General features: G+C 47.4%; 1 protein-coding gene across 1 annotated transcript; it reads right to left on the bottom strand.

Moving 5' to 3' along the window:
* Positions 1-387: 387 nt before the first annotated feature.
* On the bottom strand, positions 388-18,429 carry SLC37A3 (solute carrier family 37 member 3). The gene is made up of 15 exons (XM_069763275.1): positions 18,299-18,429; positions 17,924-18,086; positions 15,198-15,312; positions 15,019-15,111; positions 14,035-14,118; positions 13,128-13,273; positions 12,230-12,326; positions 12,020-12,104; positions 11,750-11,937; positions 4,465-4,606; positions 4,283-4,384; positions 3,977-4,024; positions 3,335-3,486; positions 2,615-2,680; positions 388-1,045 (listed from the first exon to the last, which is right to left on the bottom strand). Exons 2-15 carry the CDS (start codon positions 18,022-18,024, stop codon positions 953-955), a joined length of 1,512 nt encoding a protein of 503 aa, XP_069619376.1. The 5' UTR covers positions 18,025-18,086; positions 18,299-18,429; the 3' UTR covers positions 388-952.
* Between the last annotated feature and the right edge of the window lie 540 nt (positions 18,430-18,969).

Genomic DNA, 18,969 nt, shown 5'->3' with positions numbered 1-18,969 from the left:
AAAAAAAAAGGAAAAAATTTTACCAAAATTTGCAAATTGTAGATTGTGAATGCTAGGAAAAAAAAGAAACAAAACATGGGGAAAATAGATGGAAAGGTAAAACTTGGCACAACGATGGTTGTTTTCCCTCATCACATGCAGACCGAGTACCGTAAGAAGAGTCTTTAGGTCACTTATAGGAGGTCCGACGGACCAATCCAATGTCAGAGTCACCTCCTCGTGCCGGAGGCGAAACCGTTAAAGCGTCAGTGAGACTTTGATCGATTTGCACCATAAAACTGTCAGTAAAAAAAAAAGGTGAAATCGCAATTTCCAATTTTTTTTTTTAACCTTGAAAGAACAAATAATAATAATGATAAAAAAAAAAAGCCTTATTTTTTTTTTTTTCTAACTTATGTGTTCCCCAGGCACAGAATATAGGCGTCCGAGTCTCGTGAAAGCAGAAGCAGCTTGGAAATTGTAGTGTACATGGCACATGTAGTGTGTACAGCGGTCAGAAAAAAAATAAGGACCGGATAATCAAATTTTTGATAAATAAATTATAATTGAGAAAGGAAAAAAAAAATAAAAATTATATATATATATTTTTTTTTTTTTTTTTTCTTTCCGCAACTCCTATCCAAAAATTCTATTTATTTTTTATTTGTCGATTTAAGATCTGTGGAATAAAAATTGAATCAAGTCAGCAAGAAATACGCCGGATAATTCAATTTCTTCTCCAAAAGATCTTAAGACAGAAAAAAAAAAGAGAAATTTAAAAAAAAAACAAAAAAAAAAAACCACCATTGAAAGGCAAAAATCTATTCCCACAAATTGCTTTCCAGCCTGCCGAAAATAATCCACACTTCACAGCCCCTCCTGTTCCTCCTTTCTGCGCGCTGTGACGTCACCGTGTCAGCGATGCCTCCGGGCGTCTCTTACGGGTTTTGACATCGGTCATCGGTAGTAATTGTCACCCCGCCAGCCGAGCCGTCCGCCTGTTCCTCGATGCTGGTCTGATCTCCCGGACGATCAGAGGAATGATGAAGAGGATGGTCAGGAAAGTCTGCGGAGAACGGAAGCTTGGGTCAGTCACAGACCAGAACTAGGCGACCATAGAGGAGCGGACACCTGCAGCCGGTGGGTAAAAAGACCCCTATATCTGTTCTCTACCCCACTGTCTCTGTCTTTGGAGGACCCGACATGTCCGTGCCCTGTAAGGCCAGCCCATGGGAGTCACTGGGCACCATGCAGTACCACCATTTCCCCTCTGGAGGTGCTGCAAGAAAACAGAATGGCAGCCAGGATCCTCCATAGATGAAAGTCAATGGCTGGGGAGAGCAGGGGGGATTTAAAGACACACCCTTTATGTTGGGTATTTTTGGGTTCACCCCCAAAAATAGAGAAATGCTGGAATTATATTAGGTGACTGATATTTAAGCAATTCCCCAATATTTATGTAAATGTAATAGGATTTATCTACCAAGTATTGATGGGATTGTCCCATTCTGGGTCTTTTATGGCAAATCCACCACTAGGTGGCCCCGATGTATGCCCTCGGGGTGGAGAGGTGTCTGGCATGTGCAGCTCTCGACATTGATTTCTACGGGATCTCAAAAAAAAAAAAATTTGCAGAGCGCCCACTGAAATGAATAAAGAGGGCAGTGACCCATCCTCTGTTAACAAATAAGCAGAGCGCACTGTCAGTGCACATTGTAAAGTGAGTAACAGAGCGCACTGTCCGTGCACGTTGTAAAGTGAACAGAGCACTGTCAGTGCACATTGTAAAGTGAGTAACAGAGCACTGTCAGTGCACGTTGTAAAGCAAATAACAGAGCACTGTCAGTGCACATTGTAAAGCGAGTAACAGAGCAGTCAGTGCACGTTGTAAAGCAAATAACAGAGCACTGTCAGTGCATTGTAAAGCGAGTAACAGAGCGCACTGTCAGTGCACTGTAAAATGAGTAATCGAGCACTGTCAGTGCACATTGTAAAGTGAACAGAGCACTGTCAGTGCACATTGTAAAGTGAGTAACAGAGCACTGTCAGTGCACGTTGTAAAGCAAATAACAGAGCACTGTCAGTGCACATTGTAAAGCGAGTAACAGAGCAGTCAGTGCACGTTGTAAAGCAAATAACAGAGCACTGTCAGTGCATTGTAAAGAGAGTAACAGAGCGCACTGTCAGTGCACTGTAAAATGAGTAATCGAGCACTGTCAGTGCACGTTGTAAAGCAAATAACAGAGCACTGTCAGTGCATTGTAAAGAGAGTAACAGAGCGCACTGTCAGTGCACTGTAAAATGAGTAATCGAGCACTGTCAGTGCACATTGTAAAGTGAACAGAGCACTGTCAGTGCACATTGTAAAGCGAATAACAGAGCACTGTCAGTGCACATTGTAAAGTGAGTAACAGAGCGCACTGTCAGTGCACACTGTAAAGTGAATAACAGAGCACTGTCAGTGCACATTGTAAAGTGAATGACAGTGCGCTCCGTCGCAGTTTCATTAATACTGATCTGAGCCAAAATGAAACTTCACCAGGTTGACGAAAATAGTAGGCTGCAGACAAAAATATATATAACCCCCCCAAAAAATATCATAGAAAGGAAATGGGATAATAAATTCTTCTCTTACCATAAGGATGAAGAAATAGAAAACCCACATCCAGCCCAGAGCTCCCTGTATCACCGACACCAGCACCTGCGGGAGAGAGAGAGTCAGACCCGGAGTAGTCATACATGGACAATACAGATCCATCTCGTGTCTGCGATATATCCTGTCACAACTGGGCTTTCACTGCAGAGGAAACTTATAGCCACACACGTATCGGGGGCTGTGATCTGCCCACACTTGTACGGTCACAGCTGAGTGCACTGCACCCCTGCATTCACCAGATATATCCCTTTGGCATGCAACCCATGCCATACAGTTACGGGGCTGAAGGGTTCTTTCCGGCTTCATAAATTGATAGTGTGTCGGATAGAGAAGGAAAGAAAAAGCAATTTTGCAATTTACCGCTTGTTAAAATTTGCATCCGTTCTTGAAATATTAACGTTTTTCTTTTGTTTACAGCTCGTTGCCTAGGAGACCGACCACTGCTGCTTTCTAGTTTATAAGCAAAAAGTGTTAATATCTCCAGAACGGCCGCAAATTTTAACAAGCAGTAAATTGCAAAATTACTTGTTTTTACAAACACTAGCCAAATTATATATATATATTTATTTAAAAAAGTGTGAATTCTCCTTTATATAGCCGACCTTACTTCCTACACGCTCCATAGAGCTGAACTGACTGGCCTCTGTAGATTATATTCATGCACCCCAGACAGGCATTATCCACGACTCATGAACCTACCTGGCCTAACGCGGCCCCGACGCTGCCTGTACCGTCCACGATGCCGGTGACCGTGGCCAGAGCCTCGCTGCTGCCTCTGACCATCTCCTGCCGCCCGAGGTCCGCAGAGATTGCAGAACTGATCATGTTGGAGGGACCCCCGATGAAAAATCCTACGAAAAAACACATTTTCCAGTAAGGGTTAGACAATGGTTTGCCAGTATTGCTGGTCTTCTCTCGTTCCCAACCCCCAGGGGCTGACATTTGTAAACGCGTATGGGCGGTGTCACTTTTGCTCAGATCGGTATTAACTAAACGGCAACAGAGCGCACTGTCAGTGCACGTTGTAAGACAAATACCTTGCTTGCAGAAACCAGTGTCGTCCCCGCAAGTGATATCACTTGCAGGGGCTTCTCTGGTCTCTGCACACTGGATATCCGTCTTACAAAGTGCAGTGCCAGTGCGCTCGGTTGCCGCCTCATTATCCCTGATCTGAATCAGCGAAAGAGCGCACTGTCACTGTGCACATCGCAAAGTAAGCGCAGCCCCCCAAAAAGAAGGTGGTCATGGATGACACTTTATTTCAAGAAAGGGGCATAATATAAATTAGGATTTGGGATTAAATTTATTTAAAGGGGCAGTCTGAGCATTAGGGAGCCGTACCTGTGATTGCCATGAGGAGGCCGTTGATCGGCTTACTGTTCGGTGAACCTAAGAATAGGAAAATCAGCAGTTAACTCCACCCGACGACGAGACACTATACCAAACCCTCAGCTTTCTTATGGCAGCTAATGAGATAAATCACATCAATCCCTGATCTCGAGGGAAACCGCAGAGGCGGCAGCAATAGACGTTATCTACTTCCCCTTTCTCTGCGAAACACCAAGACCACCCAGTATAGTCGGCCGATACCAGCAACCTATGTACTGGTTTGTACTGGGATCACCCCGACACACCACAGCGACTCACGGCTGTATCCAAACAAGGAGCCCACGGCGAGCAGCAGACTCATGGCCAGGACCGGGGACCTCTTCTGCATCAGGTCAGAGATCCATCCCTGGATGGTGCCACCTGAAGGAGGAGGCAGAGCGAAACACTTTATGACCAAGCGATTCCTATGGGAGTCTGAGAGGAAACAAATAATCCCTCACCTATGATTCCGCCTATGTCGTACCAGATGGACAGCTGGTCGGCCTCGGCCTCCTTCCAGTGGAAGTTAATGCTCAGGTAAAAGGGCAGCCAGAAGAAGAAGGAATAGTTGACCAACTTCAGACAGGCGTAAGCCAGAGAATACTACACAAGAGAACAGAGATTACACCTACGGAATCAGAGCAGCGTCTCCACAAACAGCGCCCCCTTTACCTACAGGACATGTCTGGTATTGCAGCTCATTCTTACTATGGTAAATGGGGCTGAACAGCAATAACGACTATCAAAAGGAATCCCATAAAGGTGGTCACCCCCAAATCAGACGGGCTGCAGATTTTCAGTTCTGGATTCAGGAAAGCTGGGTGATAACAATTGTAGGGGCCATAATCATATGGCAAAGGTATTATGTATTTCTCATAGCGAGGCAACAACCTCCACTGCCATAATACATTCCTATGGAGAAGCCAGACTGGTGCCACGTACTGGTCACTGAAAGCACATGCAGAGAAAAGTAATTCAGTGCGAGTGCAGCTCTGGAGTATAATACAGGATATAACTCAGGATCAGTAATGTATGTACACAGTGACTGCACCAGCAGAATAGTGAGTGCAGCTCTGGGGTATAATACAGGATGTAACTCAGGATCAGTAATGTAATGTATGTACACAGTGACTGCACCAGCAGAATAGTGAGTGCAGCTCTGGAGTATAATACAGGATATAACTCAGGATCAGTAATGTATGTACACAGTGACTGCACCAGCAGAATAGTGAGTGCAGCTCTGGGGTATAATACAGGATGTAATGCAGGATCAGTAATGTAATGTATGTACACAGTGACTGCACCAGCAGAATAGTGAGTGCAGCTCTGGGGTATAATACAGGAGGTAACTCAGGATCAGTAATGTAATGTATGTACACAGTGACTGCACCAGCAGAATAGTGAGTGCAGCTCTGGGGTATAATACAGGATGTAACTCAGGATCAGTAATGTATGTACACAGTGACTGCACCAGCAGAATAGTGAGTGCAGCTCTGGAGTATAATACAGGATGTAAATCAGGATCAGTAATGTAATGTATGTACACAGTGACTGCACCAGCAGAATAGTGAGTGCAGCTCTGGAATATAACACAGGATGTAACTCAGGGTCAGTAATGTAATGTATGTACACAGTGACTGCACCAGCAGAATAGTGAGTGCAGCTCTGGAGTATAATACAGGATGTAACTCAGGATCAGTAATGTAATGTAATGTATGTACACAGTGACTGCACCAGCAGAATAGTGAGTGCAGCTCTGGAGTATAATACAGGCTATAACTCAGGATCAGTAATGTAATGTATGTACACAGTGACTGCACCAGCAGAATAGTGAGTGCAGCTCTGGGGTATAATACAGGATGTAACTCAGGATCAGTAATGTAATGTATGTACACAGTGACTGCACCAGCAGAATAGTGAGTGCAGCTCTGGGGTATAATACAGGATGTAACTCAGGATCAGTAATGTATGTACACAGTGACTGCACCAGCAGAATAGTGAGTGCAGCTCTGGAGTATAATACAGGATGTAACTCAGGATCAGTAATGTAATGTATGTACAAAGTGACTGCACCAGCAGAATAGGGAGTGCAGCTCTGGGGTATAATACAGGAGGTAACTCAGGATCAGTAATGTATGTACACAGTGACTGCACCATCAGAATAGTGAGTGCAGCTCTGGGGTATAATACAGGATGTAACCCAGGAGGATCAGTAATGTAATGTATGTACACAGTGACTGCACCAGCAGAATAGTGAGTGCAGCTCTGGGGTATAATACAGGATGTAACCCAGGAGGATCAGTAATGTAATGTATGTACACAGTGACTGCACCAGCAGAATAGTGAGTGCAGTTCTGGGGTAGAATACAGGATGTAACTCAGGATCAGTAATATAATGTATGTACACAGTGACTGCACCAGCAGAATAGTGAGTGCAGCTCTGGAGTATAATACAGGATGTAACTCAGGATCAGTAATGTAATGTATGTACACAGTGACTGCACCAGCAGAATAGGGAGTGCAGCTCTGGGGTATAATACAGGAGGTAACTCAGGATCAGTAATGTATGTACACAGTGACTGCACCATCAGAATAGTGAGTGCAGCTCTGGAGATTAATACAGGATGTAACTCAGGATCAGTAATGTATGTACACAGTGACTGCACCAGCAGAATAGTGAGTGCAGCTCTGGGGTATAATACAGGATGTAACTCGGGATCAGTAATGTAATGTATGTACACAGTGACTGCACCAGCAGAATAGTGAGTGCAGCTCTGGAGATTAATACAGGAGGTAACTCAGGATCAGTAATGTATGTACACAGTGACTGCACCAGCAGAATAGTGAGTGCAGCTCGAGTATAATACAGGATGTAACTCGGGATCAGTAATGTAATGTATGTACACAGTGACTGCACCAGCAGAATAGTGAGTGCAGCTCTGGAGTATAATACAGGATGTAACTCGGGATCAGTAATGTAATGTATGTACACAGTGACTGCACCAGCAGAATAGTGAGTGCAGCTCTGGAGTATAATACAGGATGTAACTCAGGATCAGTAATGTAATGTATGTACACAGTGACTGCACCAGCAGAATAGTGAGTGCAGCTCTGGAGATTAATACAGGAGGTAACTCAGGATCAGTAATGTAATGTATGTACACAGTGACTGCACCAGCAGAATAGTGAGTGCAGCTCTGGAGATTAATACAGGAGGTAACTCAGGATCAGTAATGTATGTACACAGTGACTGCACCAGCAGAATAGTGAGTGCAGCTCTGGAGTATAATACAGGATGTAACTCGGGATCAGTAATGTAATGTATGTACACAGTGACTGCACCAGCAGAATAGTGAGTGCAGCTCTGGAGTATAATACAGGATGTAACTCGGGATCAGTAATGTAATGTATGTACACAGTGACTGCACCAGCAGAATAGTGAGTGCAGCTCTGGAGTATAATACAGGATGTAACTCAGGATCAGTAATGTAATGTATGTACACAGTGACTGCACCAGCAGAATAGTGAGTGCAGCTCTGGAGATTAATACAGGAGGTAACTCAGGATCAGTAATGTAATGTATGTACACAGTGACTGCACCAGCAGAATAGTGAGTGCAGCTCTGGAGATTAATACAGGAGGTAACTCAGGATCAGTAATGTATGTACACAGTGACTGCACCAGCAGAATAGTGAGTGCAGCTCTGGAGTATAATACAGGATGTAACTCGGGATCAGTAATGTAATGTATGTACACAGTGACTGCACCAGCAGAATAGTGAGTGCAGCTCTGGAGTATAATACAGGATGTAACTCGGGATCAGTAATGTAATGTATGTACACAGTGACTGCACCAGCAGAATAGTGAGTGCAGCTCTGGAGTATAATACAGGATGTAACTCGGGATCAGTAATGTAATGTATGTACACAGTGACTGCACCAGCAGAATAGTGAGTGCAGCTCTGGAGATTAATACAGGAGGTAACTCAGGATCAGTAATATAATGTATGTACACAGTGACTGCACCAGCAGAATAGTGAGTGCAGCTCTGGGGTATAATACAGGAGGTAACTCAGGATCAGTAATGTAATGTATGTACACAGTGACTGCACCAGCAGAATAGTGAGTGCAGCTCTGGGGTATAATACAGGAGGTAACTCAGGATCAGTAATATAATGTATGTACACAGTGACTGCACCAGCAGAATAGTGAGTGCAGCTCTGGGGTATAATACAGGATGTAACTCAGGATCAGTAATGTAATGTATGTACACAGTGACTGCACCAGCAGAATAGTGAGTGCAGCTCTGGGGTATAATACAGGAGGTAACTCAGGATCAGTAATATAATGTATGTACACAGTGACTGAAAACGAAGAAATTTGAAACGCATCTGAAGAAACTGAGGAACGGAAGCATGTTACCCAGAGAAGCAGGAGGATCGGGAGGCAGTCAGCATCCAAACTGCTCAGGAATCAGTACCAGGAAAACAATTAAGAAATACATCAAGAAAAGACTTTGTCCACAAAGAAAATATGACATAGTTGTCATGGGAGATTTCAACTATTCAGACATGTGTTGGGAATCTCTCTCAGGCAAAACTAAGAGGTGGAGCAAATTCTTATCCTCTCTTACTGACAATTTTATCTTCCAAATGGTAGGGGAGAAAACAAGAGGATCTGCTACCTTGGATCCATTCCTTATAAACAGGGAGCAAATGGTTGAGAAGGTAAAAGTGGCTGGGACCCTAGGAGGTAGTGAATTTTGCATAACTAGAGGAGGAAGACCTGTGAAGACTCAGACTTCAAGGTTAGATTTCAGAAAGGCAGATTTTAAGGGACTCAAAAGAATCTGAGGGATCCAATGGCTGGATATCCTTAAGGACATTTTTGTCCAGGAAGGATGGGAAATGTTGAAAAATTAGATTATCAAAGCACAATCGTTAACAATTCGGAGAAGAGGGAAAAACAGGAAGCATTTAAGGAAACCAGGATGGATGAAAACACAACTTAAACACATGCTAAAAAGGAAGAAATAATTATCAAATGGAAAGAGGGAGGCTTATCTAAAGAAGAATATAATGCTGTCTGCAGAACCTGCAGGGCACGATTCAGATTATCTAAAGCTGACAATGAATTAAGGCTTGCAAGAGACGTCAAAAGCAATAAAACAGGATTTCGGGGATATGTCAAAAGTAAAAGAAAAGTCAAAGATGCTATAAGATTTTTCCAGGATGGAAATGATGAAATGGTAAGAAAGGATGTTGAAAAGGCCAAACTTTTAAATTCCTATTTTGAATCTGTTTTCTCTCAGATAGGAAATGTAACATCAACTGATCTTCACTGTCCTATTAAAGGAATAGAAGAATCAAGGATATCTATAAACAGAAAGATAGCGAGGAAACACTTAGCTAACATAAATGAATTCAAGTCTCCAGGTCCAGATGAATTACACCGTAGAGTACTGAAGGAGATAGCAGAAGAAATTTTTGAACCACTCTCCATAATCTTTGAAAATTCTTGGAGAACAGAAGTCCCAGAAGACTGGAGAAGAGCAAATGTTGGTCCTATGTTCAAAAAGGGGAAGAAGGTGGACCCAGGGAACTGTAGGCCGGTGAGTCTGACATCCATACCAGGAAAGATCTTTGAACAAATTATTAAACAACATGTATGCAAGTACCTGGATAAGAATGAAGTGATTAACAGCATGGGTTTGTAACTAATAAGTCATGTCAGACTAACTTAATTTTCTTCTATGACAGAAACACTGACTGGGTGGATCAGGGAAATGCTGTAGATATAGTATATCTTAACTTCAGCAAAGTATTTGACAAAGTATTTCATACTATCCTTATTGAAAAAAAAAAAGACTAAGTATGGAATGGACAAGGCAAATGTTAGATGGATTCATAACTGGCTTAGTGATCGGACCAAAAGAGTGGTCATAAAAGGCTGCACATCCAGTTGGAAGAATGTCTCAAGTTGGGTACCACGGGACTCTGTCCTAGGCCCTGTATTGTTCAACATCTTTATGAATGATTTAGATGAAGGAATTGAGGGTAAACTGATTAAATTTGCTGATGACACAAAGCTAGGAGGGATAACTAATACTAGAGAAGGGAGAGAGAGGATTCAAAAGGATATAAATAAACTGGAGCAGAGGGCAGCAACCAACAGAATGGTTTTTAACCAGGAAAAATGCAAAGTACTACATCTGGGCAATAAAAATGAAAAAAGCATATACAGAATGGGAGGAATAGGGCTAAGCAACAGCACATGTGAAAAAAACTTGGATATACTAATAGATCACAGACTGAACATGAGTCAACAGTGTGATGCAGCAGCAAAAAGGGCAAATACAATTCTGAGATGTATTAACAGAAGCATACAGTCTAGATCATGCAAAGTCATTATTGCCCTCTACTCCTCTTTGGTGAGACCTCACCTGGAATACTGTGACCAGTTTTGGGCACATTTAAAAATAAAAAAACACATCAACAATCTGGAGCAAGTTCAGAGAAGAGCGACCAGAATGAGGACATGGTTTGCAGACCAGTCACATGAGGAACGGTTACAGGATTTGGGAATGTTTAGCTTGCAAAAAAGAAGCCTGGGAGGACACTTAACAGCGGTCTACAAATATCACAAGGGCTGTCACATTGTATTAGAATCATCAATATTTTTATTTGCACAAGGAAAGACTAGAAGCAATGGGATGAAACTGAACGGGAGGAGACACATTAGATATTAGAAAAAAAATTGTTTTTGACAGTGAGGGTGATCAAAGAGTGGAACAGGCGGCCACGAGCGGTGGTGAATTCTCCTTCAATGGAGGTCTTCAAACAGAGGCTGGACAGACATCTGTGTGGGATGATTTAGTGAATCTTGCTTTAAGCAGCGGGATGGACAAGATGACCCAGGAGGTCCCTTCCAACTAACATTCTATGATTCTATGACTGCACCAGCAGAATAGTGAGTGCAGCTCTGGATTATAATACAGGAGGTAACTCAGGATCAGTAATGTAATGCATGTACACAGTGAGTGCAGCTCTGGGGTATAATACAGGATGTAACTCAGGATCAGTAATGTATGTACACAGTGACTGCACCAGCAGAATAGTGAGTGCAGCTCTGGGGTATAATACAGGATGTAACTTAGGATCAGTAATGTAATGCATGTACACAGTGAGTGCAGCTCTGGGGTATAATACAGGATGTAACTCAGGATCAGTAATGTAAAGTATGTACACAGTGACTGCACCAGCAGAACAGTGAGTGCAGCTCTGGAGGATAACAGGATGTAACTCAGGATCAGTAATGTAATGTATGTACACAGTGACTGCACCAGCAGAATAGTGAGTGCAGCTCTGGAGGATAATACAGGAGGTAACTCAGGATCAGTAATGTAATGTATGTACACAGTGACTGCACCAGCAGAATAGTGAGTGCAGCTCTGGGGGATAATACAGGATGTAACTCAGGATCAGTAATGTATGTACACAGTGACTGCACCAGCAGAATAGTGAGTGCAGCTCTGGGGTATAATACAGGATGTAACTCAGGATCAGTAATGTAAAGTATGTACACAGTGACTGCACCAGCAGAATAGTGAGTGCAGCTCTGGAGTATAATACTGGATGTAACTCAGGATCAGTAATGTAATGTATGTACACAGTGACTGCACCAGCAGAATAGTGAGTGCAGCTCTGGAGTTGACCATGCCACTATATGGAACAAGACTGGCGCTCACCAGTAATACTCCGGGTAAGCAGCAGGCCTGTACAAAGCCGATCGCTTTGGTTTGACTGACAGCAGTGTTAGGAGCCTGTATGGAGTAGTTGGCCTCGTTGTCGCCCTCGTCCTCATCCATGAGGGGTTGGGTGGCCTCCTCCTCTTGTGCTTCGCTCTCGTTCTCCTGCTCCCCAGCATCGGGCAGACCTGTGAATATAATGATGGAGACGATGGGCCTCACTGCACCATGACACGGATTCCTATGGTCGGGTTACCATCGGCGACTTACCCAGCTCTTTCGGCGAGGTCACCAGCCCGAAGAATATAACCAACCCTCCGGCAAACTGCACCGAAGCCGTCACCAGGAAGGCGTACTGCGGAGAGACACGGGAGCGGTGAGGTCTCCAGGAGAGAGGAATGGCTACCGCTCATCGTAGAGGGGGCTCGCCGGCCTCGTGGGTCTATAGCCAGCCCCCGATTACCGTCTACAGCCGCGCACCTCGTATCCATACTGGAGGACCGATGATGCAAGGAAAGCCCCCAAAATATTTCCCACAGAAGCACAGGCGCTCCACAGTCCGAACACCACTCCGCGCCTGTACGGGGCAAAAAAAAAAAAAAAGAACACAACATGTTGTCACCTCCTCACTCTGCGGACAGCCGGATGCCCCAATATAGGGGAACAATCAGCAATTAAAGGGGTGTATCAGCTGTGAATCTGACAGGATCCCCTCACTATTTGATAAAATAAAGAGACAGTGCAGCACAGCGGCTCCTCTACGTAGTTTTCCATATTTTTTTTTTTTTAAACTTTAATAGTCCCCTTAGGGGACTTGAAGCTGTGATCAGCCGATCGCCTGTGCTGTACCTATAGGGCTTCAGGGCTCCCATGTGTAACAGAAATCGCGGTTATAATGACAGGCGTGGGGATCTTGTTTAGACCCCTGTCTCTCATGACAACACATCGGCACCCCCATGATTGCGTGACAGTGGCGCCGATTGATTGGGATTTTAACTGCTTAACGGCTGCGGGTGGAGCTCCAATCCACCCGAAGCTGTTAAAGGCACATAACAGGTGCGCACCAAAATAATTGGCGGGCAGCAGTGATACTGCTACTTAAAGGGGTTGTTCAATAAACTCCGTCATAGAATTCAGATGGGGCGGGGGTCCCCCTCTGTTCAGGATCCTCATCTCTTGGCTCTTGGAGGACCCGTCCTATCCTGGGTTCATTGATCTGAATGGACCAGAGTGTAATACCTCATTTCTCCAGTGGTGTCACTGCAGGGAAACTGACCACTTGCTGCCAGCTGATCGCTCACTGATCGGCCGATTCCCTGTTTACAATGATGGAAAATACATTAAAAAAGAAAAAAAAAAAAAAAGGTCAAAAGCGTACCCCGATTTCCCGAACCAGTTCCCCATGACGGCCACCACGCAGGGCCACCCTGTCGATTGCAGAAGCCCGTTAATCACCCACGTGACGCAGTAGAAGATCTTATTGTAGAAGTGCAGCCATTCGGTGACTGTGCCGAACACGAACATCTGAAATAGACAAAGGGGAGGGGACAGGGTCACATGACAGGAAGGAGGCGGCCATCGTACCATTCCCCAATGAAGCGGTTACATCGGTCTCCACCTTAAAGAAGCAGAATTAACCTGTCGGCAGTCGAAGAGACAGAGATTTAGTAACGGGTTGTGAAACCTCGCGGCCAAGAGGAACCTTCTCTCTACAGGAAACAGCCTCCGATTCCTGAAACCCTGACATCTATGGCCGCCCCACCCCATAACCCCACAGGGGTGGAGGCTTCCGAGCGTCTCATTAGGTTCCAGGGGTTGTGTAATGTTCGGAAATGTCAACTCCCTGCCAGAAACAGCGCCACCTGTGACTGGTGGCAGTACCTGGTATTGCAGCTTAGTGCCATTAAAAAAAGGAAGGGGGGGGGGGGGGGGCCTGAGGGTGGAGTTGTCTAATTATTGACCAAATGAAAAAAACATGTACTAAATCGCTAATGTACTTACACTCTGAATACTGTTTCTTCTGGCCAAGATGAAACATCACCGCTGCAGCAAAACAGAAGTCGCTGATTGGCTGCAGCAGTCACCTGATACCCTTTCACCAATAGGGAGGAAGGTATATATGATTTTTTGTATGTATTTATTAATTTTTTTTAATGTAAACTGAAAGCTGCAGTACCGGACATGGCCACTAGACAAAAGAGGCGCTGTTTCTAGGGAAAATTATATTCTGCTGTTATGGTGCCATCTAGTGGTAAGTTCCTGGAACAGGTGCAGCCGTTACTCACCGTTACTGCGGACGAGCACATGCCAAAAGTAAGGACGTAGCGTATGTTCAACCGATCCCCGATGACCCCGCTGATAAAGAGACCCTGCGACCAGAACAAAAAAAACCACAGGACATAAGGGATCCCTCACACAGGAGGAGGGACGAGCAGCTACATAGGACACACTGCGCAATGCTTCCTATCCCCTCTGGGGGCGCTGCAGGAATACTAGAGCCCCTGAACCCTTTAAGAGGACAATCCCTTTAATAGGAAGCCCCTCTTTAGATTGGATTCACATGCAACTTTTTGCAGCATTTTTCTCAGATAAATGGTAGGGAAAAAAAATAAAAAAAATAAATAAAAACGCACGAAATTTGATTATCCACCCCACCCATAAAAAAGGAGCCCTTAAAGGGGATGTCTGGGCGCAAAAAAAAAAAAAAAAAAAAAAAAATGCATGAAATTTGATTATCCACCCCACCCAAAAAAAAAAAAAAAAAAAAAAGGAGCCCTTAAAGGGGATGTCTGGGCGCATAAAATAAATAAATAAAAAGATTTATAAAAAAAAAAGGTCAAAATTAAAAAGGTAATATGTGACGGATTCTGCATTCATGATTCCCGAGTCCCCACTGATCTCTGTACTTCCAGCCTTGTGACCGCTGCAGCCAATCACAGTGCTGGACAATACACATGCTGATTCATGTCCTAAATCCTAAAGTTCACCCTTTAAGGTGTGGAATAATAAGCAAATACTCAGGTCGTCTGATTTGCTCTTGGAATGAACTACAACTCCCAGCATGGCCCGACAGCTGCAGGTTAGAACCGGGCGCCGGCTCGGCCTCCGAACCTCAAGGACGTGATCTGACCTGTAGGACCGAGGGTCTCGTGCCCATAATCAGCGACCACCGATGATATAAGAAATCGTCCGACGCGGATTTAAAGGCACGGTACGATCAGCCTTGGGAGATCAAAAGATCCTTTAAAGGGACGGCGACTCAGACTCACCGTTGCATACGCGAAGAGGAAGATGGTGTCCAGTAGCCCCAGGAAGATGGTGGCCGGCTTGTCGTTGGGAAATAGATGATTGTCATTCCAGGTCTGAAAGAGTTAAAACAGATTTTACACCCCACCCCCATCTCACGGCACGGCGGATTATCAGCATCTGTGGATCGGGGGGGGCTCACCACGTTGGGGTCCACGTTATAGACGGAGACGTTCAGGTCGGTCGGGGTCCACTGGTTGCTGATGCTGACCTTCACGTTACTGAACGCCTTCCTGGAGGCGTGGAGCAGAGAGTAGCTGCGGAGCAAGAGAGGGGGTCAGCCGCCAAACATGCCGGATTATCGGACGGAGGAGTCCAATCACTGACAGCAAACAGTCCGACGTATCGCAGCCAATCAGCACGCCCCGACAGCTTCACCTGGAATACCGGTCAGACCGGGCGAGTCTGGGACGGCGGCCAACAGGAATCATGAGACTACAGCACAGGGGAAAGGAGCCCGCGCCCTGCGGCCGTACAGACGTGTGCAAAAGGAACGAATCATGGGGACGTCTGGTAATCCAGAAAATGGCAGAACGCAGCATCTGCTGGGAAACACCGCTGCCAGAGGAAAGGGACGGATCACATCTCATACCTGTGCAGCGCGCAGGAGCCAGGGCCCCCCTCCAGGCTGAGAAAGGCACGGGCACCCCCCAAATAGAGAATGGCGCCTCCCCCCAAATAGAGAAAGGCGCCAGAGGCTCCCCCCAAATAGAGGAAGGCGCCAGAGGCTCCCCCCAAATTGAGGAAGGCGCCAGAGGCTCCCCCCAAATAGAGGAAGGCGCCAGAGGCTCCCCCCAAATAGAGGAAGGCGCCAGAGGCTCCCCCCAAATAGAGGAAGGCGCCAGAAGGTCCCCCCCCCCCAAATAGAGGAAGGCGCCAGAGGCTCCCCCCAAATAGAGAATGGCGCCAGAGGCTCCCCCCAAATAGAGGAAGGCGCCAGAAGGTCCCCCCCCCCCCCCCAAATAGAGGAAGGCGCCAGAAGGTCCCCCCCCCCCCAAATAGAGGAAGGCGCCAGAGGCTCCCCCCAAATAGAGAATGGCGCCAGAGGCTCCCCCCAAATAGAGGAAGGCGCCAGAAGGTCCCCCCCCCCCAAATAGATGAAGGCGACAGAAGGTCCCCCCCCCCCAAATAGAGGAAGGCGCCAGAGGCTCCCCCCAAATAGAGGAAGGCGCCAGAGGCTCCCCCCAAATTGAGGAAGGCGCCAGAGGCTCCCCCCAAATAGAGAAAGGCGCCAGAGGCTCCCCCCAAATAGAGGAAGGCGCCAGAGGCTCCCCCCAAATAGAGGAAGGCGCCAGAGGCTCCCCCCAAATAGAGGAAGGCGCCAGAGGCTCCCCCCAAATAGAGGAAGGCGCCAGAGGCTCCCCCCAAATAGAGGAAGGCGCCAGAAGGTCCCCCCCCCCAAATAGAGGAAGGCGCCAGAGGCTCCCCCCAAATAGAGAATGGCGCCAGAGGCTCCCCCCCAAATAGAGGAAGGCGCCAGAAGGTCCCCCCCCCCCCCAAATAGAGGAAGGCGCCAGAGGCTCCCCCCAAATAGAGGAAGGCGCCAGAGGCTCCCCCCAAATAGAGGAAGGCGCCAGAGGCTCCCCCCAAATAGAGAATGGCGCCAGAGGCTCCCCCCAAATAGAGAATGGCGCCAGAGGCTCCCCCCAAATAGAGGAAGGCGCCAGAAGGTTCCCCCCCCCCCAAATAGAGGAAGGCGCCAGAGGCTCCCTCCAAATAGAGGAAGGCGCCAGAGGCTCCCTCCAAATAGAGGAAGGCGCCAGAGGCTCCCTCCAAATAGAGGAAGGCGCCAGAAGGTCCCCCCCCCCCCAAATAGAGGAAGGCGCCAGAGGCTCCCTCCAAATAGAGGAAGGCGCCAGAGGCTCCCACCAAATAGAGGAAGGCGCCAGAGGCTCCCTCCAAATAGAGGAAGGCGCCAGAGGCTCCCTCCAAATAGAGGAAGGCGCCAGAGGCTCCCTCCAAATAGAGGAAGGCGCCAGAGGCTCCCTCCAAATAGAGGAAGGCGCCAGAGGCTCCCTCCAAATAGAGGAAGGCGCCAGAGGCTCCCTCCAAATAGAGGAAGGCGCCAGAGGCTCCCCCCAAATAGAGGAAGGCGCCAGAAGGTCCCCCCCCCCCCAAATAGAGGAAGGCGCCAGAGGCTCCCTCCAAATAGAGGAAGGCGCCAGAGGCTCCCTCCAAATAGAGGAAGGCGCCAGAGGCTCCCTCCAAATAGAGGAAGGCGCCAGAGGCTCCCTCCAAATAGAGGAAGGCGCCAGAGGCTCCCTCCAAATAGAGGAAGGCGCCAGAAGGTCCCCCCCCCCAAATAGAGGAAGGCGCCAGAGGCTCCCTCCAAATAGAGGAAGGCGCCAGAAGGTCCCCCCCCCCCAAATAGAGGAAGGCGCCAGAGGTTCCCTCCAAATAGAGGAAGGCGCCAGAGGCTCCCTCCAAATAGAGGAAGGCGCCAGAGGCTCCCCCCAAATAGAGGAAGGCGCCAGAAGGTCCCCCCCCCCAAATAGAGGAAGGCGCCAGAAGGTCCCCCCCCCCAAATAGAGAAAGGCGCCAGAGGCTCCCCCCAAATAGAGAAAGGCGCCAGAGGCTCCCCCCAAATAGAGGAAGGCGCCAGAGGCTCCCCCCAAATAGAGGAAGGCGCCAGAGGCTCCCCCCAAATAGAGGAAGGCGCCAGAGGCTCCCCCCAACTAGAGGAAGGCACGGGCACCAGGCTCCAGGCAGGAGGACGTGCAGGTGCTGGGACTCGTTCCTCCTGGACATGCAGTAGCCCCGGGCCGGCGGTGTCGGTGCTCCTCTGGGGGGCGCTGAGTGCCACCACTGCCCCATCACAGGAGACCGCTACCGCCAGCTGTCACATGACCCACAGCCTCAATCACCCACCTGAAAAACGTGAGAAGGAAAACGGCCAGGTGGTGATGTGTGTACTGTGCGCAGAGCCCCCTGCGGGCGGCCGCTCTGCGGGGCGACACCGGGAACTCCATGGCGGCGGCTCGTCGTGGATCAGCCCTCACACCGGCGCCTCATCGGGGGCAGTCTGCCGTCACTGGTAGGAAAGGAGAAAAAACATTGGTATTAAAGGGTCCTCCGACACAAACAGAACCCTTAAAGGGATCCTCCTAGGCTCCATCCACCTCCATGCTATTCATACAGTGGGTTAGTGTGGGTGTATCGCTTTAAAAATTCCCATGAATCCCCGCTGCCCCTTATAACACTATTCACACTGGTCTCCCCTGCGTGCACGGAGGCGCCTCGCACCTGCCGCAGCGTCCCCCGCTCCGCTCCGTCCTCCTCCCGGCGTCCGCTCATCTGGCAGCTGCACACCCGGCAGAGGAGGACGTCACAACAGCGAAACCCATCACGTGATTCTCCTCCCCAGAGCGGGGCACGCCGGGAGCTGTAGTCTCCAGCTTTGCAAATGGGAGGGGTTTGAAGTCCTCACTGTATGGTGAGCGGCGGTGACCAAACTAGTAATAAACGCAAAAAAAAGTCAGAAAACAGAAGTGACTAAAATTCAGGAATTCAGGGGGATGGAAACCTTGTAAAGGGAATAATATATATAATATATAATATAATATAATATATATAAGTCTCCTGCCACCACCAGGGGGAGCTGCACTGAACACATGTCAGGGGCAGAGCAGGACCTGAGCCTGCAAGGACATGCTCACAGGCAGCACCCACCTGCGCCCCAATACTTGCCCATATGATGGGTGCTGCTCCAGACCACCAGGGACACATATTAACTCCTTAATGCCTCAGACCACCAAGGAAACTTACTGTACATTAATCCCGTAAAACCCCAGACCACCAGGGACACATATTAACTCCTTAATGCCTCAGACCACCAGAGATACTGACATTAACCCCATAAAACCCCAGACCACCAGGGATACTGACATTAACCCCGTAAAACCCCAGACCACCAG

This window comes from Ranitomeya imitator, chromosome 4 (genome assembly GCF_032444005.1).
Source record: "Ranitomeya imitator isolate aRanImi1 chromosome 4, aRanImi1.pri, whole genome shotgun sequence".
NCBI lineage: Eukaryota > Metazoa > Chordata > Amphibia > Anura > Dendrobatidae > Ranitomeya > Ranitomeya imitator.
Note: the sequence above shows the minus strand (reverse complement) of the source record. Positions and strands in the feature narration are given on the sequence as shown.